Source organism: Aedes albopictus, chromosome 3 (genome assembly GCF_035046485.1).
Source record: "Aedes albopictus strain Foshan chromosome 3, AalbF5, whole genome shotgun sequence".
Lineage (NCBI taxonomy): Eukaryota > Metazoa > Arthropoda > Insecta > Diptera > Culicidae > Aedes > Aedes albopictus.
The window spans coordinates 356,917,129-356,939,773 of record NC_085138.1 but is presented as its reverse complement, the minus strand read 5'-3'; the positions used below and the strand labels follow the sequence as shown (position 1 = coordinate 356,939,773).

The 22,645-nt window shown below is 41.8% G+C and overlaps 1 protein-coding gene across 2 annotated transcripts in view; it reads right to left on the bottom strand.

The window, feature by feature from the left end:
• Positions 1 to 7,633: 7,633 nt before the first annotated feature.
• The window catches only part of LOC115267545 (aquaporin-like), a 37,289-nt gene continuing 22,277 nt past the window's right edge, over positions 7,634 to 22,645 (bottom strand). For both annotated transcript variants that reach the window (XM_019704758.3, XM_062855343.1), the window contains exons 2-4: positions 8,560 to 8,817; positions 8,203 to 8,496; positions 7,634 to 8,141 (exon numbers count right to left, since the gene is read on the bottom strand). In XM_019704758.3, the coding sequence (XP_019560303.2) occupies positions 7,935 to 8,141; positions 8,203 to 8,496; positions 8,560 to 8,808 (750 nt within the window). In that variant the 5' untranslated portion in view covers positions 8,809 to 8,817 and the 3' untranslated portion in view covers positions 7,634 to 7,934. The remainder of the gene's footprint in view (positions 8,142 to 8,202; positions 8,497 to 8,559; positions 8,818 to 22,645) is intronic.

Here is a 22,645-nt window from a genome sequence, read left to right as displayed (position 1 = left end):
CTTGTATGCTGGGGGAGTTGTCAAAAAATAAATAGGACCTCAGTATGATTGATGTCACGCTTTAAAGTCAGTCTATTTTCCTAGTGTGACTGTTATGTGGTCACATTGGTCAATGAGACAAAATGACTTGGTATTTTTTTCATAAATCCTAGAACAAACTTGATTTTTTTTATTCAGGTGGTCGAAAGCACTAATGATTTGATGATAATCCCCGATATTAAATCAATACCAGCAAAATATGCAAATGTTACAAATATGCAGTTATGGGCAGGCAGCAGCAAGTGCCCAAAATAAAAGCTCCTGCCCAAATTGTCCCAGACCCTACTCCATGTCAAAGGAAGCCAAGGAAATTTCCATTACGAAAAGTTCCTGGACCGACTGGGAATCTAATCCACCACCCTTAGCATGGTCATGCTGAATACTCACGCTTTTACAGCTTTGGAGCCGGAGATACCTACAACTACTTAAGAATGACTAATAAGGAAAATATCTAGAATCGCTATAACTTTATGTATGTAGAATATCCCAATCCAGCCTAAATATGGAAAATTGAAAGAAAACTAACTTACAGACCACTAAAAACTGTATCGTTAATAATGAGTACACCTTTGAGGTTCTGTATTAAAAAGACTATGCCTTATTTTGACAACTGCTATGTGTCTATGTGTTGCTAACGTTGTAAACAAACGATAACTTTCATTAAAAGTTAAAGTTTCTCCTAAAGCAGAATATTGCGAGGGTTTACGGAAAAGAAACGAAAATCGATTGTGACCAGGTACTTCGATGAAAAATAATTATTGCTAAGAAAATGAGCAAAAGTTGAATGTGTTATCGTTTTTGTGGTCCAAAATGCTATTAAACGATTCGGTATGCATAACGTACTGAAAGACTCACTCGGACGTGGCAAAAAAACAGGTGCGTCCAAGTCAAATTTGGACAGCAAAATTTTCAAAATCGTTAAAGGAAAATAAGAGGTATCAATTAGAGATTGCGCAAAAAAGTGTGGAACGACTATAATGGTACGGTTCAGTGTGCCAAGGAGCGTAATTCCCTGAAAACCTACCCAAAACAGAAATGTCCAAAACGCAGTCAAATTCTGGCGGATTATGTGAAAACTCGGGCTTCGAACTGTACGACATTGTTTTGAGCAAAAATTACATGTGCATAATCATGGATGATAAAACGTATGTCAAATTGGACTACAAGGTACTTCCATGGGCACAGTTTTCCATTGTGAAGCGTGGCACGGATGTTCCGAATTAGGAGAAATCGATTTTTTGCGAAAAAATTGAGAAAATGTGTTGGTTTGGCAAGCAATTTGTCAATGTGGTATGAAATCATCACCTTTCTTCACCGTCCCAAGTATGAACGTCGACATATACCGGAAGGAATGTCTCCAGAAACTTATTCTGACACTTATCTGAAAGCACAAAGGTCCTACATTATTTTGGCCGGATTTGGTATCCTACCACTATCAGGGTGGCCAGCGAACCGGGAAAACCGGGAGAACCGGGAAAAAGCCGGGAATTCGGAATCACCGGGAAAAAACCGGGAAATATTCGGGAATTCAGATTGCCACCGGGAAAATTTTGCATTTCCAGTAATAATTCCATACTACTCTATTATTTCTAATTATTAATCACTTTTTTATCATCCATGAAAATAATCTGTAATGCCAAGCTTGTTGCTGGTTTAAAAGAAGTTGCAATATTTCGATATATTTTATTGAAAATACGACTTGCGTTATATTTAGATGTTGAGAATTTTAAAATCATAATATCGGTTGCTGAAGTCGATCTGTTAAGTCATTTTAAAAGTTATAACTGTTTTTATTCTTAGTTTTCAGCAAATCAAGAAGAAACAATAATTTATAATTCCTGCGTAATAATGTAAAGAGTTTCAGTAAACTTTAGTGAAGGGCAATCTTCCTCTGAATTAGTCTTGTATCGATGTCACCAAAATACAATAATGCTACAAAAACTAACAAGGGCACTCACATGTTTCTTTTCACTTGTCTACATCAAATTGAAATTGTGGGAAATGTATTTTAACAACAGCAACAAGGAATTGATGAAAGACAGACTAAATGGAGTAAATAGGACGTTGTCGTTGGCTAAATTTTAACAACAGTTATGTACAACTAAACTGAAACCTAGAATCAGTATTTTTACTTGGCCAAACGTAATTCTAAGCAGTTTTTTTGGCAAGTGTTACTAAAACAAATTATGTTATTATATGGAACATGAGAGACGAACACAAAACAATAAAGCCTATAAAGGAATTAACGATTGCTCAAAGGAATTCAGCAATAAGGCCAGTTTCGTGTTTAAAAGGAATCGCTCAAGAAAGTTTTAGACCAATTCCTGGAATAAAAATTCCACAGTGACAGCCTTCAACTGCGTACTGCGAAGAAAAACGGTTTCTTGGGCGATTCATGCAAGAATTTCTGTAATATAATTGCTTTCCATCAAAAGTTTAAATATTTTACAGTTGCAAAAATGTACATGTACAGTTTTTACAGAAACCTATGTTTCATTGGCATTGCAAAAAAAATGTCATCAGGAATTAAAATTCTTAAGAGATTATTTCTGAATTTTACCCAAAAGAATCTCTTGAAGTTCACCCAGGAGTTTAATTGAAAATTCAAACATATGTTAGTTCTGAAATTTATCCTGGAACAGCTCCTGAACCGATAGAGATTATTTTATTCAACACAAGTAAACAAACAAGTAAAACCGGGAAAAAAATGAAAATTTCGGGAAAAAACCGGGAAATCAATATCAGAAATTCACTGGCCACCCTGCACTATGCGCGTGACACCATTGACTGGTACATATGAAGAAAACAATGTTCTATTTGTTGAAAATACAATGAATCCTCTAATTTGCCCGCAAATAAGGCCCGTTGAAAAATAGTTAACTTTGATGAAGGGAAACTACGGAAAAAGGATAGAGGAGTAGAGGACGTCATCAAATTCAAGAAAAACTGGGTCAACACAAGCGAAACCATCGTCGGAACGGTTGTCCAAAACCTTATGAAGAACACCAAGAAGAAAGTGCGAGAAGTTGCACGATCCACGAAAAATTAAATATACAATGATGTCATGGGCTTTTCTGATGGTCAATAAACAATGTAATTGAATTTAATATACAAAATAAATAAAACATTTTCAAATACATCATCTAAAAGTGAAAATTTGAGATATTCTGATGCCCTCTACGAAAAGTTCCAGCTAGTTGAACTTTTTATTAAGTTTAAATTTTGCCTTTCCCGGTCATTTTGTCTACCTCCTGTTTATGAACCCTTCTTTACAAATGTAGAGTGGATAAAAAACGGAGGTAGCAAGGTGAGAATTGGTGGCTTTGCTTTTGAAGTGAAGGCGGGTAGGCAAAATTTGATTGTATTTTATAGTCAGATCGGATAGAAGCGAATACAAGCAGTGTGTGAGATTTCGACTAGCGAAGTTGGATTTTTCTCCAAATGAAAACTCAACGATTGTCCACGGAGAGGGGGGAAGGGGTCAAAAATCACGAATTTTCTGTTCACGTGGTATATGGACGGCCCCTTAAGTTAAATAAAGTTTGAATTCAGTTTAAGTGAATTGTTGGTTCATTTTAATATTTGGGACTTTTAACTTCAAGTTTGTTTTTTTTTTTTTTATTTTGTTATTGACAATTCTGCCACTGAGATTCTACCGTGACGTTACAACGTTTTGACGCCTTTCTGGTCAGATTTTTCACTATAACTCGTAAATTCGATCGTAAACCCTCAACTGTTTTTTGCATATTTGGATTCCTTGTAAAATTTCCAATAAGTTAAATCTGTTGACCAGTCAGTTTTCATTGGAAACGTATGTCAAAAATAGGAATAAGTAGCGTGACGTTACAACGTTGTAACGTCACGCCATTCATTCCCATTTTTAACATACTTTTCCGATGATAATTAATTGTTTAACGGATCATACTTATTGAAAATTTTACAAGGAATCCGAATATGCAATAATATTTGAAAGTTTACGGTCGAATTTACAAGTTATAGAGGAAAATCAAAATCAGGCGTCAAAACGTTGTAACGTCACGGTAGAATGTGTCTATTAGTTTTCATGATTATTTTAGTTTATTTGTAGCTTTCGACGTTTTTATCTTTTAAAGTAAAATATCATTTGAATTGGATGCATTGAATTTACCTTTCAGTTTAACCGTTTCGAACATCTGAGATTATCCGTTTCACGTAAGGTTTGTGTCTAGGCTAAGCTAATGACGATTCATGTAACGTATCTTATAGGGTTTTTTCGATGGCGCAAATAGTTTTTGCGGCCATGTGTGATTTGAAATTTGGCGCACTTGTAAATAATAGTTTGTAGATTCAATAGACGACTGTTTCAATAGCAGGAAATTTACTTGACTAGAGGATTGGATTTGACTCCATCACTTTGAATTTTAGTCGGCTGAAGAACAGAAGTTTGCTTCGGCGACCTTCTGCCAGGTTTTTAGTTTTAAAGGTGTGTAGTGTTTCGAAGATATGTAGTGCAGTAATTTTGTGTTGTTTTAGGTGAATTTAATGTTATTTGTCTTTCCCACCAGAGGCAGATACTCTTTTCCCTGTGCGTTTAATTGTTTTAAAAAAGGTAATATAAAATTGAACTCGTTTTAGTGTATGTTGTTTTAATTCTGTGTTTGGTCCTTGGACCTCAGCGTCCAAGCGACGCTTTATATTTTTGGGCTTCAAGCCATTTTACCCGTGCTCCACTGATGCTGTTCCTTGCCCGCCAACAAATGGTACCGTCTACCCCCGTTGGTTTGAACGACACCTCATGCAAACCAACGAGCTTCATTTTTTAATTTGAACTTCTAGTAACCCTGTGGGCATCGAAAAACACACTGATGGTAACCCTTTTTGCTGTTTTGTTTTGACTCTGTGTTCCGTTTCACCCCGTTCTATGAGCAGAATGACGTTTGAACCATTTTTAGTTTGAACGATGTGCAGATCAGAGTCTCCAGTTAGCCTAGTGGTTAAGGCTATGGATCGCCAATCCGGAGACGGCGGGTTCGATTACCGTACCGTTCGGGAAAATTTTCTCGACTCCCTGGGCATAGTGTTTCATTGTACTTGCCTCACAATATACAAATTCAAGCAATGGCAGGTAAAGAAAGCCCTTCAATTAATAACTGTGGAAGTGCTCAAAGTACACTAAGTTGAAGCGAGACAGGCCAAGTCCCAGTTAGGACGTAGAGCCAGAAAGAAGAAGAAGAAGATGTATCAGCGGGGGTCAAATTAAAAAGTGTCAAACGGAGTGGAGTGGCTATTTCCGGCCTACTCGCGTGCGGTTGACGTACGAACGGACAGAGTACCAGACAGCCGACACCCCCTGCCAATAATCGCATAGTTGACGTAACCAGCACTCACAAGCTAATAATTATCAAATGTGCATAATTCAGGCCAAACATGTCTAAAGGTCCAATCTGCAGAAGAGAGGCTCTCTTTGGTTTCCCTCTCTTTCGTTAATATCTCAGCTGTTTCTTTGTATTATGATTGTCTCCTTGCATTGAACGATGGTCAAAACAATCGTCTTTTGATTTGTACTGCAAAAATAGTTGAAACGTGTGCCATTACATTGCAATAATTGAAAGAGAAATTGAACAAAGAGAGCCTCTCAAATGCAGATAGGACCTATTGAAATGTTTGGCCTGAATTGTGACTAGTTTTATTCAATAGAGCACAAGATCTAATCACTAGCTAGATATCAACGTGAAAAAAAAAATCATAAACTATTCATTAATCATTGTTAAAATTTCAAAACTACAGTGGCGCTTACGTCAACTATGCGAATATGGGCAGCTAGCTACACAAGAAATTAATGGGAAATAGGCAAGAATGGCGTCTGCTACGTCAACGCTAGAAAAGGGAAGGTAGAGATGATTGTAATCGCTTGTCCACGGCAGATAGTTTAGTCCTTGCTTCGGCACAAGTTCAGGTGGGAATATCGGAATAATGTTTTTGTTAAATCTCGTGCCTAATATCATACGGGCGTATCTCTTCATCGATTTACTCTTTAGATTATACAATCCATGTTCGGATGATCTCTCGCTGCGTTACGATAAAAGACGACTAATACTTGCATGTAATGTAATACTTGGTTCACTGAGAAATAACTCGAGGGCTTCATCCGAGATTTTTTTTAATGGAATCCTTCGAGAATTCTCCTAGAAATTCTAGCGGGATATTTCCAATAATTCGTTTGAGAATTCCTCAAAGGTTTCTACCGAAAATTTCTCCAGAAAATAATAAGAGAGATTTTTTTCCAGATATTCCATCTGAATTTTATAAACTCTTGCGCTTAAAAGCATACAGGCATATCTGTAATGATCGATTTCTTTGCATAGATTTTCTCTTTGATTAATAACTTGGCTTGTAAATAATTTTCGGTTGATTTTCTTGTTACAATCAAGAGAAATCGATCATTATAGATACGTGAGAATTATTAGTTGGAGAATTTCTCAAGGGATTAGTTCGGGCAATTGCTCCCTTGAAGAGGAATTCGTTGGAAAATTCCTCCAGAGCGCGACAGTGCATCCGACCACCATCTCCAAATCGACTCCGAGATCCAGCTGCGCATTACCTACTAATCCATCGACAGGTGGAGAAAATAGACTGGAAGACGCTGTAACGAATAGGTCTCTTGTCGAGGAGCTTGACAACCATACCGAGGATATCCCGGAAGATGACATCGTAGAAGATCAATGGAGCGCCATCAGAAAACGCTTCAATAGCTACCGGCGCACTCAGAGAAAGCAGTAGATCGCAGATGACACCTGGAAGAATATAAGGGAGCGGAGAAACGTCAAAAACCGCGACAGAGCGAGCGAAAACACGAGGAGCCAAAGCTGTAGCCTGCGGCACAATCCAGCTCTCGAGAGAGATGTTTAACGCTCATGTACACAGGACAAAAGAGCGTGGGCGTACTCCGACTCACCTCATCCAAGATAATCTCTCGTTGCCTCTGTAGGACTAAGAATAATGCTACAATGCCCATGCAAGACAAGTTGTTCACCGATGTGGCTGACCAGTTGAAACGCTGATTCAAGCTCTTCGGAAACTTTTTCCATGTGTCAGCCACGCAACTAACATCTGGAGGACATGATCTACAAATGGTTCGTTGAATTACACATGTCATCACCGAAGCTGCATCATTGCTGGAGATAGAAACAGTCATCCATAACATGCCCATTCTACGGCGATCCTATTGCATTCAGAAGGCAGCCAAAGTTGTAAGGATACGATGAGCAGAACATGTCGCTAGAATACCGGACAACAATCTTGTTTGCTACTTATCCGGTTGGCAGGTTGGGCGAGCTTGATCTGGCGATTGTTGGGCATGGCCGAGCTAGGAGAGCTTCAGCCCTAATCTGGTGATTTAGTTCTGTTCTTTTTTTTTTTTTAAGTGAGTGTTATATAAAAACTATAACAAACTGACACTGAGGAAGATTGCAAGTGGTAGTCGAAATACGCTTATCTGTCAAAGGATAAGCAAAATAGGGCAGAATTAAAAGGTACGAAACTGATTACATTCATTCGTAGAGGGTATTCTGCTTAGAGGGTTCGAAAAGTCAGTTCAAGATTATAACAAACTGTCTAAATTTGTCTTTTATATAAACTATAAACTTTATTTCGCTGCATCGTTCGACTTACATAAACTCTTCATTAAACACAACATACAGCATACGTATTCTTTATCCTTACAATCTAAATCATTACTATCTAAACTAATCCAAAAATTCTCTGAAACTACATAACTGGGAAATTTAAAAACATTCACATCTATCAGTTTGGCATTCCTTAATTTCAGTGGCACTGTTGATGAAGAGTTAACTTCGGTTCACCCCGTTGCGTTGCGTTGGGGATGGGGGAGTTCGTCGATATGAGCATTCAAAATTCTATTTCTCGGTATTGAGAGCGGTCAGTTCACGGTTGTACTCCGGTTCGGGAACCTCGCGCCTGAACACCGTCTTGTACAGGAAGGCAATGCTGAAGGCCGCCGACAGTGGGCCAACCCAGTAGACCCAGTGGGCCGTCCAGTCACCGTTCCACAGCACTGGTCCCAAGGATCGTGCCGGGTTCATGCTGGCTCCGGTGTAGGGACCCTAGAATTTGAAAGAATAATTAGATCGATTTTCAACAGATTGGTTACACCAGTGTCCTTACGGCAGCGACAGCCAAGCATCCGATGGTGAAACCGAACTTCAGTGGGACCGAATCGTGCATTTTGGAGTTGCGAGGATCCCACACTCCGCAGCAAACCAGAACGAGGACACCGGTGGCGAGGAACTCAATTCCTACGGCTTGGGCAATCGAGATTCCAGCATTGGGTTGGGTGACGCAGAATCCAGCTCCCTTCTCCAGAGCTCCCGTGAACGCTTCCGACGGGGTCAGCATCTTGAGCATACCGAAGCCCATGAAGGCTCCGATGCACTGGGCTGCGACGTACCCAAGGGCCAACTGAAAGAATACGTTGAGAGTTGTTAAGGTTGTAACCGACGGATTTCGGAAGGTCAACAATACCTTAGTAGACACCATTTCGTAAACCCAGGCAGCGGCTGTTACGGCGGGATTGATGTGGCATCCGGACACGCACCCGAACACCTGGACCAGAATCATGACCACCAGGCCGAAGTTGATGCATAGCTCGAAGTGGGAAGGCGTGTGACCCAGAACTCCAACGCAGCCCATGCATCCTAGCAGTACCAGCAGAGCGGTTCCCACGAGCTCTGCCAGCAGGATCGATATGGTGTCGAGCGTTGCCTTCTTCATCGTATTGCTCTGCAAGTGAACAGAAGAAGAAATTCTAAACTTAGAATCTGCTAGAAGCGGATCCGTTGAACGTCTTGTATGCTCCATCGCAGGTCACCGTCGGTGTGACCCGGTTGTTAGCGCGTATCATCTTCCTCAGCCAGCTAAGAACACTGACTCCGGTGGATGAAGACGACGATGGTAATCAAAACAACGGGTCGCACGATAGTTGTTACGCCATCCCGAATACTACAGGCTCGGAACGGCGTAACGGTGAAAAACAAACTTATCAGTTGCAGGCTCTTATCAAATGCCTTATGCCGCGGATGGATTATTTGAAGTGGAATGGGGTTCGCTACTCGTTGCAACTATCAGAGTCAATGTGTACGCAACTAAGTGATCAACCGTGAATACATTTTCTAAAAAACTGTGATAGTCTAATTGAAAGTAGGAGCGCCTGAAGTGGTGGCACCAGGCGATGACTGATAACAGCCCTGAACTCACCACACGATATGCTGTTCAATCAAGGCCGCCTGATTACTCCGATTGAGCGATGCCTCGCCATAGCTATGACTATCTGCATACCTAGCGATGTTACGACATCATCAAATAACACCAGATTTCGTTTTTTTTTTTGCATGAATCTTTCCGTCATTGCTCCTCTAGTCTAGAGCCGTGACGCCTCACGTTGATCAGAGACTACGACGCCTTAACTGATAACGCCAAAGTCGGTCTCCGACTCAGCAGAGGTTGAAAAATTTCAGAATTACAAAAAAAAAAGCGCTCTTCGGAACAACTTGAATGATAACCGTATTATTGACACCATAAAATTTGTTTGGCTTTGGTTACCGTAGAGTCGTAAAAGATGATTGCGATTGTTACTTTATGGGTGGCTGTTGCCGAGATTTGAATTTTATGACAGCCATCCGTTGGGATTTGTTTTCCAGTAGTTGGGTTGCTATTTGAAGAAAGAATCCTTATGAAAACGGTAGCCAGTATTTTTAATATTCTAGATTAGTTCCATTATCTGAGAATGCGCATGTCATAGCAAACACACTTGCATTCTAAACATTTTCTTTTCTATAATAATAATGAGATAACACAATTAAGGGCAACCTCACGCCAATAAATGAGGCTTGATGATGTGTCTATCAAATGTCGACACGACCGACCCACGTTACATTCGCAAGTATCACGAAGATTATCTCGGGAAAATCTTGATGATTTCAGGTGCACAACCATCCTTATTAGTTGCTTCCTTGAATTTGGCCTGGACGGTATTCTTAAAGTTAGCCTGTATTCTGCTATACCTATGTAGGCGTTTTCTCCGCTGCTCATCGAAATACTGCTTCCACCTTTCAATCATCTCATGTCCGTCCGTTCCAAAGGCTCCTGTTCTTGCGATACAAAGCCATTGTGCGTGGAGCATGGAGCTTCTGGATGAGCTTCCGTGTTTCTTGAGAACGGCACAGCATTTCACGTACCCAACGGTATCCTCGACAGCATCTTTATGTCTGCTTCGACTGTAGTCTAGTAGTTCTCCTGAGGGGTAACATCGACCTCGAGATGGGTGCAATGACAATATCTTGTTGTTTCAGTTATTCTAGGTCTTCCGAGGTGGCCGTCGGCGTCGTATGTGTGGGATGGTAATTTCTCAGTTTCGAGGAGCATTAAATATTGAGCATCTCTACTATACGACACGTTACGATTCGGCTGATTTTTCGAAGCATTGGCAGAGTTGGAGGTTTTGGGCGCAGTTGCACTATTACCAGGAAGTTCATCAATCAGAGCGTGGTTGATTTACAATATCGTAGGCTATGGTGGAAGAGACAATGAAGTCAATAACTCGGAGGCCGTTCAACTGAACGCTGAACTTTCCATTGTCGCGTCGGTTTGAACCTTAGGGAAGACCTGGTAACCAAACCCGGTGGGAACTTTGGTCGTAGGCTGACAGGAAAAGAGGGGTTTACTCCTGCAAACCTGAGCGTCTGTTCTACAGGAGGAGCGGCTCACAACAGCGTCTGATCTCCATGTAAGGGGCGGCTAATCAACGTCTGAGTGCCAGGGAAGGACTCTTAGCTCATCTGTGCACTATGGTCCTCGAAAAGGTAGGGGGTTGCTGTCAGTCTACGACTCAGTCTTAAAAAAAATGTTGCGGAAAATCAGCAACAGATTAATACGAGCCGAGACAAACGGCATAGACCCCAGTGAACAAAAAGGACTTGCGATTGGAAACTCGGTACGTGGAACTGCTGATCTCTTCATTGGGAGCACCCGCATACTCGCCGATCTACTGAAGGACTGCGGGTTCGGCATCGTAGCGCTGTAGGTGGTGTGTACGATAGGATGGTTCGAATGTTCAGAGGTACCATCTACCAGGCCTGCGGCAACACACGCGAACTGGGAACAGCTTTCATCGTGATGGGTGAAATGCAGAGGCGCGTGATCGTTTGGTAGCCGATCGACGAAAGAATGTGCAGATTGAGGAGCAAGGTCCGATTCTTCAACTTCCGCATAATCAACGCACACAGACCATACTCCGGAAGCAGTGATGATGATAAAGACGCATTCTCGCATTCTCGCAGGTTTTCCTAGATTTCAGGATTTTAGCGATAAATTCTCTAAAAATTCTTCTTGTTTCCATTGGAATGCATCCCTGCTCACGTATATCTTTGAAAAATTCTCAAGTATTTTCCTTATGGAATCGTCATGGATCTTCGTCATGAGTTTCTCAAAAGATTCATCTTGAAATAAGTCCACGGTTTTATCTTTCAAAATTCCTTCAAAAATACCTCTTGCGATTCTTTAGAGATTCTCCAGAAAATTCCTTCAAGGGATGCTACAGAAGATCGCGCATGTGTTCCTGTAAGTATTTCCAGGAGTTTTTTTTTTGTTTCACCAAGAGTACTTCAAGAAATTTCTCGAAAAAATTGTACTGGAATTTCACCAGTGATTTCTCCAGGAATTCTTCCAAAGATTTCCTCAAAATTGAGGAGAAATTTCTTTAACATAGATTCGGAGTACTTTAAGGGGCTTTTTCAGAAATTCCTCTAGAGTTTTTCTTTATTAATTTCATTTTTTTCTGGCTTATTTTCAGAATTAATTGTTGCAGTTTCTCCAAAAGTTGTTTTTTTAGGTATTACTCCATTTATTCAGGGATACTTCTAAGTTTTTATTTAGGCATTTCTCTAGAAAGTTCCCAAGATATGCTTCCGGAAGTTCCTCCAGGGGTTTCTTCAAAAGTTTCTCCAAGGATTGCCTATGATTTATTCAAACCTTTCTTCAGGGATTCTCTCAGAACATTTTTTTCCACCGAAACTTCTTGAATTTCACCATTAATTCACTTACCAATTTCTGTGAAAACTACTCCAGAAACTTTTCTCTGGCATTTCCCACGGAACTTTTTTAATGAATTCGTCTTTGAATACCTGCATGAGGTTCTCTTATTCTTCCAAGTATGCAAAGATTCTTTTAAGAGATCTTTCTTTCCAGAAATTTATTCTGGTGGTACTTTGGGGACTTTCTTTCCCTTGTATAAGAAATTCAGTTTCAGCCATATCTCCAGCAGCTCTTCCAAGGATTCCTTCAGAAATCCTTCAGGGGTCCCTCAGTTATTTTATGAGAAATTTCTTCAAGTATTCCACTAGTATCTTTGTCTGCAATTTCTGCAGATACTTTTCAAGAGATTTGGTTAGAAATTCCTTTACGGATTTATTCAACAATCCCTCCAGAAATATATCAAGCAATTTATCTTTGGAATCAATTCCAGAGTTTCTTCAGAAGTTTCTCATGATTGTTTTTCTCTAAAAAATTAGGGAGGTATCATAAGGACTTTGATCAGATATTCTTCCAGCCATTCATCGAATGTCAAGATTCGCTCCACAGATAACTTCAAATATGTTTGATAAGGAATCACTTTAGAAAATTCTCAAGAATTTGTTCTAGGAATTTTCCTAGTTGTCACTAGGAAATTTACTAGTAATATTTAGGGGATTTTTATCACTAGTTATCACTAGGAGGTCCTCCGGGGATTTTTTTAGAAACTCTTCAGGAATTCTTTCAAAAATTCTTCAAGTATTTTTAGTGTAATTTATGGAAGAACTTCTGATAAAAAATCGCGAGGAATTATCTGAAAAAAATCCTGCAGGAGATCTCTGAAAGAGATATTTCTGGCGGAGCCGCAGGAGCAACTTCTAAAACGAAGTCCTTTCTGAAGAAGCTGCTTCTGGAATTTCCGAAGAAATCCCTGTAAGATTTTCAAAGAATGCTATGAGACCCGTGGAGACCTCAGGAAGTGCTCTAGAATAAATTTCCAAAGGAATGTCTGAAGAAAGCTCAAGGAAATAGTGAAAAAAATACAAGGAGCAATTTGCGAAAACTTCCTAGAGAAACTTTTCAGGAAACCCTTCGTGGAGTTCCTAGAAAAGATCATTGAGGATTTATTTAAAGAAAATTTCTGAAAAGTCCTTCGAAAAAATCTTGAAGGATTTTCTAAAAGAATTCCTAAAGCAATCTGTGAAGGTAATTCTGAAAGAGTAAGAATATCTGAAGAAACGCCTTGATAAGTTGCTGTAGAGATCCATTAATTCTAAAGGAATTTCTGAATAAAGTTCCTAAAGAATTTGTGGAAATATTCTCAAAGTTATGCTTAGAGGAAATGTCGGAGAAATCTGGGGAAAAAATGGAGGAATATCTGGAGAGAATCCATAAAAAATCTCTGAAAAAAATCCTGCCTGCATTATTGAAAGAAATGCTAGAATATTCAATGGAATCCCTAGAACCATTCTAGAAAAATTCTGGGAAGAACTTTTTGAAGAAGTATCTTTACGAATTTCTGAAGCAATTTCTAGAAGATTTTCTAAAGAAACCACTGGAAAAATTTATGAAAAAGATTCTTAAGGAACCTCTGTTTGAAATTTTGCTTTCATCCGCAGAGAAATTTTGAAAAAGTTTTTAAACGCGTCCCTAGGGTCTCCAGTTAGCCTAGTGGTTAAGGCTATGGATCGCCAATCCGGAGACGGCGGGTTCGATTCCCGTTCCAGTCAGGAAAAATTTCTCGACTCCCTGGGCATAGTATATCATTGTGCTTGCCACACAATATACTAATTCATGCAATGGCTGGCAAAGAAAGCCCTCCAATTAATAACTGTGGAAGTGCTCAAAGAAAACTAAGTTGGAGAGAGGCAGGCCAAGTCTCAGTGGAGACGTAGAGCCATAAAGAAGAAGAAGAAGAAGAAGAAGGTTTCTTCATTAATTCATGGCGAATTTTCATAATGAATTCATCGAAATCTTCTAAAAAAACTTTGAGAAATTTCTGGAAAAAATGGTAAAGAAGTGTCTGAAAGAAGCTATGGAAAAATTTCTGAAGAAACCGCTGGAGGAGTTTCCGAAGGGAACCTTGGTAGAGATTTTAAGACCAAATTCCTGAAGTTGTTTCAGAAGGAATCCGTGGAGCACTATCGAAAAAAAAAAACAAAGGAGACTCCTTCAAGGAACCCTTCGAAATTTATGGAGGAATGTCATGAAGAATTTCTGACGAAGCCACTGAAGGATTTCTGAATCTGTTTAGAAATTCAGTAGGAATAACTAGAGAAATATGTGAATCTATCCCTGTAAGAAAAGTGAAGAAACAAAGGTCAGACTGGTGGTGAATGCGTCTAAAATAAAGTACATGCTGGTAGGCGGAATCGAACACTATCGGATTCATTAAGATAGTAATGTCGGGGATACCTTCGAGTTGGTGGAAGAATTCACCTATTTCGAATCCTTACTGACGGCTGACTGGACTAACTGGGTCTCTAGTTAGCCTAAGGGTTAGGCTATGGATCGCCAATCCGGAGATGGCGTATTTGATTTCCATTCGGGTCGGGAACTTTTCGTGGCTTTCCTGGGCATAGTGTATCACAATATACAAATTCATGCAATGGCAGGCAGAGGAAGCCTTTCAATTAATAACTGTTGAAGTGCTCAAAGAACACTAAGTTAAAGAGAGGCAGGCCATGTTTCAGTGGGAACGTAGATCCACAAAGAAGAAGAAGAAGAACTGACGGCTGACAACAATGTGAGTCGTGAATTCTAAAGGCGCATCATCAGTGGATGTTGTGCCAACTACGGGCTCCAGAAGAAGCTGCGGTTTAGAAAGATTCACCCCGGCATCCAATACACCATGAATAAAATGCTTATTAGACCAGTGGACCTTTCCGGACGCGAGACATGGAATACGATCGAGAGAAGGACTTGCAAGTACTCAGAGTATTCAAGCGAAGCATACTAAGGACGATCTTCGATGGTGTGCAGAAGAACGGTGTGTGGCAAAGAACCGGTGAACCCTGCATCCAGAAGGTAGTCGACGGTGGAAGGATACGGTGGGCAGATCATATTGCAAGAATACCTTACAATATTCCTGCAAAGTTTGAAAGTTGCTATTGATGTTCATCGCACAGGAAGGCGTAAAATGCTGAGTGCACGATCAGGTAGAGCGCGATTTGAACAAATAAATGGATGCGACCTCCAAGAGGAGGAGGAGGTTGACCGGTTGAAAAACAACAAAACCGCGGGAGCAGATCAACTATCAAGCAAGCTTCTAAAATACGGTGGAGAACCACTGGTGAGAGCACTACACTGGGTTATTACCAAGATTTGGGAGGAAGAAGTATTACCGGAGGAATGGATGGAAGGTATCGTGTCCCATCTACAAAAAGGGCGACAAGTTGGATTGCGGGAACTACCGCGCGATCACAATACTGAGCCCTACCTATAAGATACTCCCTCAAATTTTGTGCCAGTTGTCAGCCAGCTCTCAACCGCATCGGTTCACTTTCTGATTGCTATCCGTGCTACAGCTTTCTATTGTAATTTCAACAAAGGGAGGTACACGCCAAAATACGCTATTGCCAGCGTATTGCCAGCTCGACCGAATACTGCCGCCGTGCAAAAATTTCTGCAACAGGAAATCAAACTGGACATGACGACAGTGAAAGTGCTTCAACTACACAGCATCCGCAAGCAAGCTCTTATTGAGTTTTGTAACTTGGAGGTGGCAGAAAATCTGGCCACTTCACATCATTTGAAACATTCAATGATAATGGATAGCAAAAAGTTCTTCATCCCCGTTTTCATGGAAGACTCTGCCATCAATATCAGAGTCCACGATTTGCCGCCAGATATTCCCAACGTAGACGTCGCGGAGCATATGGCCCAGTATGGTAAAGTCAAATCAGTGGTACGAGAGGTTTGGAAAAAGTATTTCCCGGGTACACCAAATGGTGTTCGAGTTGTGCGCATTGAATTGAAGCAGCACATTCCGTCATACGTTCGAATCAAAGATCAAATGACTAGTGTGACGTACCGAAATCAGCCTGTCACCTGTCAACATTGCAATAAACTTGCGCATCCTAACGTCAAGTGTTCGGAAGCCACAAAAGCATCAAACCAACATCAACATATCGAAACTGGACCGCCGTAACTCCAAAAAACCCAGTTGCCACCACCTGCCATCGACAACAACAAACAGGCTGACAATGGAAAGGAAGCAATACGAGAAACAAAAAGAAAGCGTGATCAGAGTTCGGATACCCAATTGAGCGGAGTAACAGAAATGGAAATTACAACAGCAGAGCCCGAAGCGGATAACAAGATGACGAACGACGAATGGTACACAATTCAAAATAAGAAGCTGGACAGAATTTTTGCTAGAAATAAAGAGAGTTTGAGAAAATGTGATTTGGTTCTAAATTCGAAATAAATTATTCCAGAGACGAATGCCCTTATAGGGTAAAGTCTCTTTAATGCAAAAAAAAAATGTGCCGCCGTCTATCACCGATTGCAAGAGAGTTCGTGGGTCAATATCAGGCTGGATTTATGGGTGAACGCGCTACAACGGACCAGATGTTCGCCATCCGCCAGGTGTTGCAGAAATGCCGCGAATACAACGTGTCCACACATCACTTGTTCATCGATTTCAAATCGGCGTATGATACAATCGATCGAGAACAGCTATGGCAGATTATGCATGAATACGGATTCCCGGATAAACTGATACGATGGATAATCGAGTGATGTGCGTAGTTCGAGTATCAGGGGCACTCTCGAGTCCCTTCGAATCTCGCAGAGGGTCACGGCAAGGTGATGGTCTTTCGTGCTTGATGTTCAACATTGCGTTAGAAGGTGAAATAAGGAGAGCGGGGATAAACACGAGTGGTACGACTTTCACGAAGTCCGTTCAGCCGTTTGGTTTCGCTGATGATATTGATATTATTGCTTGTAAATTTGAGACGATGGCGGAAACGTACATCCGACTAAAGAGTGAAGCCAGGCGAATCGGATTAGTCATTAATGTGTCGAAGACAAAGCACAAAATGGCAAAGGGCTCCAGGGAGGAATCATCGCACCCGCCACTCCGAATTTATATCGACGGCGGTTGAAGAATTCGTGTACTTGGGCTCACTGGTGACCGCCGACAACGACACCGCATTGCGGCAGGAAATCGTGCCTACTTTGGACTCCGCAGAACTCTACGATCGAATAAAGTTCGCCGTAACACGAAGTTAACCATCTACAAAACGTTGATTAGACCGGTCGTCCTCTATGGGCACGAAACATGGACCCTACGTGCAGAGGACCAACGCGCCCTTGGAGTTTTCGAACGGAAGGTGTTGCGTACCATCTACGGCGCAGTGCAGATGGAAGACGGGGCTTGGAGAAGGCGAATGAACCACGAGCTGCATCAGCAGCTGAGAGAACTGTGAAAATCGGGATGTTACGGTGGGCGGGTCACTTGATCAGGATGTCGGATAGCAACCCGACTAAAAGGGTTCGCGAGAGTTATCCGCCCGGTACAAGAAGACGTGGTGCGCAGCGAGCTAGGTGGGTCGATAAGGTGGAGGACGATCTGCGGACCCTACGCAGAGTGCGAAACTGGAGACAAACAGCCATGGACCGAGTGGAATGGAGGCGGCTACTATGGACAGCAGAGGCCACGCCGGCCTAAGTCTGATCGGTAAGGTAAGTAAATTCGGGAACAATTTTGCAATCTTAAGGAAATTGTAGTTCTTTCAGGTTATATACTGGTTATAATAATTATAATCAAGTAATTACTTGATACAGGGAGTAAGTTTGCAAGATGCGAACAGCAAAACTTGCCACAAAAGTTCAGATTATTGGGCGCAGTGCATGATATCTTTTCCCAAAAGTCTGCTATTCGAAGTAACAACTGCTGCTGCTGAACATATATTTATTACTGAAATGCTCAGCATTCTTCTAATGACGTGTCGCTCATCGCTTCCGTTGATAATTGGGGTTACAATTATTTCAAGCGCTCATCTCACGCACAGACAGTCATAGAAAACGGAAATTATATCCACGCAAAACGTTTTTAACCGCTTCTCGAAAAGTAAACAGATACGTATTACGGAGATGCGAGACACTAGAACACTCGTTTTATATCTAATATCTTTGTCACAACGACAATTGATTTGAATAACCTGCATGTGTTAATCGATTAACAGAACCGGAACTATCAATCGATAAGACAAACAGACCAGCTAGAATCTTGTCTAGCGTAGTAACGACTACGTTGAGTTCCCCAGAAACATAGCTACAGATCATCATCAACATATTGCATTAATCTGAAAATGCTTCGTCGGGTTTGCACGACTCCAACGGAACGGTGTTCCGATCACTGAGGAAAGAACCGAATCGTAAAATCACCTTAGAAAATCACTCCAATCTTGTGGTGAATCTCACTGAAGTGACCTCTGCGTACTTGTTCAGTAGGTATAATGAGAAGTGATTCTAATTTGACAGCAAACGTCATCTCGACGCAATTAGCTCTAGCTCCCGATCCCGGCGAGTTATAGAGCTGCGGCCGCAGTAGGTTTGTGTGCAAAAATAGCTCCACAAAAGTGCAATTTTAGATGTATTTCTTCTGTTGCGTAAATACGACTGAATCGGTAGCACCTTGTGACTTCCAAGATTAACTTGACCCATTCACTTCACGTTTGTTAAGACAAGACAGATAAGATGCGTGCAGTTAGTACCACTCCGGACCGGTAAGGTATGATGAATGGCAGCCATGCGCTATCGCATCATATTTGCCACGAGATTACTCGAGTAAAGTGTGACAATTCCATCTGCCACCGCCGTTTATAATCTCTGGAGAGAACAGTCCCGGTTATACCTAGGTATGTGGTGTGAGTGGCAATCGGGTGATTTACTTGAGTCATTGCCTAAGATTACCGAGATAATTATCACCGGGATTGACACGTTTTGATTCGTTGATAGGGAAATGGCACGAGTGCAGTTAATTGGGACGGTCTTGTGGCGCATTACTATCGCTGATCTGTGAGCGAAGGGAAGCCGGCTCAAACCGGTCGAATTCCTGCCTAGCTCATTGTAGAGGGCAGTATCGAAGTGGTGAGTAGCTTTTAAAAATTCACCCTTACCTACCGGTAATAAATTACAATAGTTTACATTTTAACCTGTCCCGAACAGCGTGCATCGTGTGACGATCGTCCACAATCTAGGAACAAAATGAAATTCAAAATAAAAGTCAACGAACGAATTAAGCGTCGTTCGTCCATAATCATTCCGAATGAGTGTTCGACATCAACAATGAGCTGGTACAGCGAGGTTATCGTCGGTCATGAGTTGGTACCACTGACAATCATTGTTGGCTCTTCGTGATTTATGGTACTGATCAATCTGCATTCAACTGAATTTAAGCTCATTATACTCATCCTAGGTTAGTTACAAGAAAATGTGTTGGAACTCAACGTAGAGAATTCAAATCTTTTCGAATTATGTGAAATGTATTCAGTAATAATTGCTTTAAGTATTTTTTTTGTTCAGTTCATTTTTCATTTATTTAGTATTACATCAAATTCAAGATAAAACTGAATCAACAATATTTCTCCATAACACACGGTTCGTGGATGCCGCTCTCCATCCTCGGTCGCGCCCGATGCTCGCCAAGTCACGCTCCACCTGGTCCGCCCATCGTGCTCTCTGCGCTCCACGCCTTCTTGTGACAACCGGATCAGTTGCAAACACCAGCTTTGCAGGGTCGTTGTCCGGCATTCTTGAAACATGCCCTGCCAACCGTATCCTTCCGGCTTTGGTCACCTTCTGGATGCTGGGTTCGCCGTACAGTGCAGCGAGCTCGTGGTTCATTCTTCTCCGCCACACACCGTTCTCCTGCACACCGCCGAAGATCGTCCTCAGCACGCGTCGCTCGAAAACTCCGAGTACTTGTAGATCCTCCTCGAGCATGGTCCATGTCTCGTGCCCGTAGAGGATTACCGGTCTTATTAGCGTTTTGTACATGGTGCATTTGGTGCGTGGGTGAATCTTTTTCGACCGCAGTTTCTTTTGGAGCCCGTAGTAGGCCCGACTTCCGCTGATGATGCGCTTCCGAATTTCACGGCTCACGTTGTTGTCAGCCGTCAGTAAGGATCCGAGGTAGATGAATTCCTCCACCACCTCGAAAGTATCCCCGTCTATCGTAACATTACTACCCAGACGGATCCGGTCGTTTTCGGTTCCGCCTACCAGCATGTACTTTGTTTTTGAGGCATTCACCACCAGTCCGACCTTTGCTGCTTCAGGTTTCAGGCGGGTGTACAGCTCTGCCACCGTTCCAAATGTTCTGGCAATAATGTCCATGTCGTCCGCAAAGCACACAAATTGTCCGGATTTTGTGAAAATCGTTCCCCGGCTGTTGAGCCCGGCTCGTCGCATCACACCTTCCAGAGCGATGTTGAAGAGTAGGCGTAAGAGTCCATCACCTTGTCACAGTCCCCGGCGAGATTCGAATGAACCGGATAGTTCACACGAAACTCTTACGCAGTTTTGCACACCGTCCATCGTTGCTTTAATCAGTCTAGTCAGCTTCCCAGGAAAGCCGTTTTCGTCCATGATTCTCCATAGCTCTGCGCGGTCGATACTGTCGTATGCCGCTTTGAAGTCGATGAACAGGTGATGCGTTGGTACTTGGTATTCACGGCATTTCTGGAGGATTTGCCGTACAGTCAAGATCTGGTCCGTTGTCGACCGGCCGTCGATGAAGCCGGCTTGATAACTTCCCACGAACTCATTTGTTTTAGGTGACAGACGACGGAAGATGATCTGGGATAGCACTTTGTAGGCAGCATTTAAAATAGTGATCGCCCTGAAGTTCGCACATTCCAAATGGTCGCCTTTCTTGTGAATGGGGCAGATTACCCCTTCCTTCCACTCCTCCGGTAGCTGTTCGGTTTCCCAGATCCTGACTATCAGCCGATGCAGACAGGTGGCCAACTTTTCTGGGCCCATCTTGATGAGTTCAGTACAAAATACAAAAAAAATCTAACTACTGAAAACAGTCTCATACTTATATCGCATGACATGCTCCAGTACTTCATAGTATTTATCCTCTCCTTTGTTCCATCACATCAAACCGATCAATTATCACCAGCTAAATTCCACTCTTTTATCGAATCGAACGATTTTCGCTACAAAGACCTTCGTCGTGACGCACAATTGGCGCGAAAACGTTTTTGATTGACATTCTTCATTGCATTGCAGTCATCCAGCCATTATTACTTTTAGCCAACATCATCAGGTACCTAATAGGTCACAAAACCAACTGGCGCTTATCGCCAGGGAGCAAAAAAAAAAGTGGGAAGCCGTTGTTGTTTGCTTATCTGGAATGTAACTTCTCGTCAACGCGATTGATTTGGCTCAACCTTTGAACAGTGATAGGTAGGTACGTCGTCACCACCGACGACGGTGGGGTGGAGACTACCAGTTCAGTTTCAACGAAGCCCCCCGAAAAGACAATGTATGCTGGGGATTAAGGAGATGAAAACATGGAAGTGTGTCATGGTCAGTTTTGATAGCAACCTGTGGAAGCGTGATTATTCAATTCCAGGTGATGTCAAGGGGAGAATAATCAATAAGGTTGGAATTCGAATCAAATAAAATCGACAACCAAGGATTAAGGGTGTCACCCGCGAGCTCAAAAACACCAAAGCGGCTGGTAAAGGAAAGTGTTTTCTTCTTTTTTTTTATTTCTGGTCATTTGACATCATTCTGCATCAGCTGCTGACCAGTTTTTGATTTGAACTGTGATGAAAATTAGCTAGAAAATGGCCATTTCAGTCTTGACGAAATTCCAATCCTGCTATTTAATCTTGTCCGACGTTTCGGTCACATGTGGGACCTTCCTCAGAGAATCAATTATCACAGACTCTTTGTCCAGTGTGTTCTGTTGCGTAAAAGTTGTCCAGCGGATTGCATTTTCCCCCACAACAATTCACGGCTGGAATTCGGTGACTGTGGAAACCCCCTTCTAAAATTTTACCGCTTTGAAATTTGATACGTCGCGCACGATCAACCACTAAAGGATAATCATTAATAAGAGAGCTCATATCCTATATGATTAGTAAGGGGCTGTTCATAAACCACGTAGACCAAAATTTGGCAATCTCAGACCCCCCCTCCCCCCTCGTACACTTTTGTTCATACAAAAATTTTGAAATTTGTATGGAGCGTAGACTTTGGCCAGACCCCCCTCCCCCCAAAAAGTCTACGTGGTTTATGAATGGCCCCTATGAAACGCATAACCCCAGCTTCTTTTTTTTCTTACTCACTCTCCTAAGTAAACACGAGAAAGCGATGGATGCAAGAGGGGCACTTGTTTCCTCTTTCATCTCGATTTTTCTCTAGTCTAGTCTAGTCTAGTCTATAATCAAATAGGGTCAAATTAATCTCGAAAGTCACAAGGTGCTACCGATTCAGTCGTATTTATGCAACAGAGGAAATACATCTAAAATTCTAAAAAAAGTCTAGTCTAGTCTAGTCTAGTCTAGTCTAGTCTAGT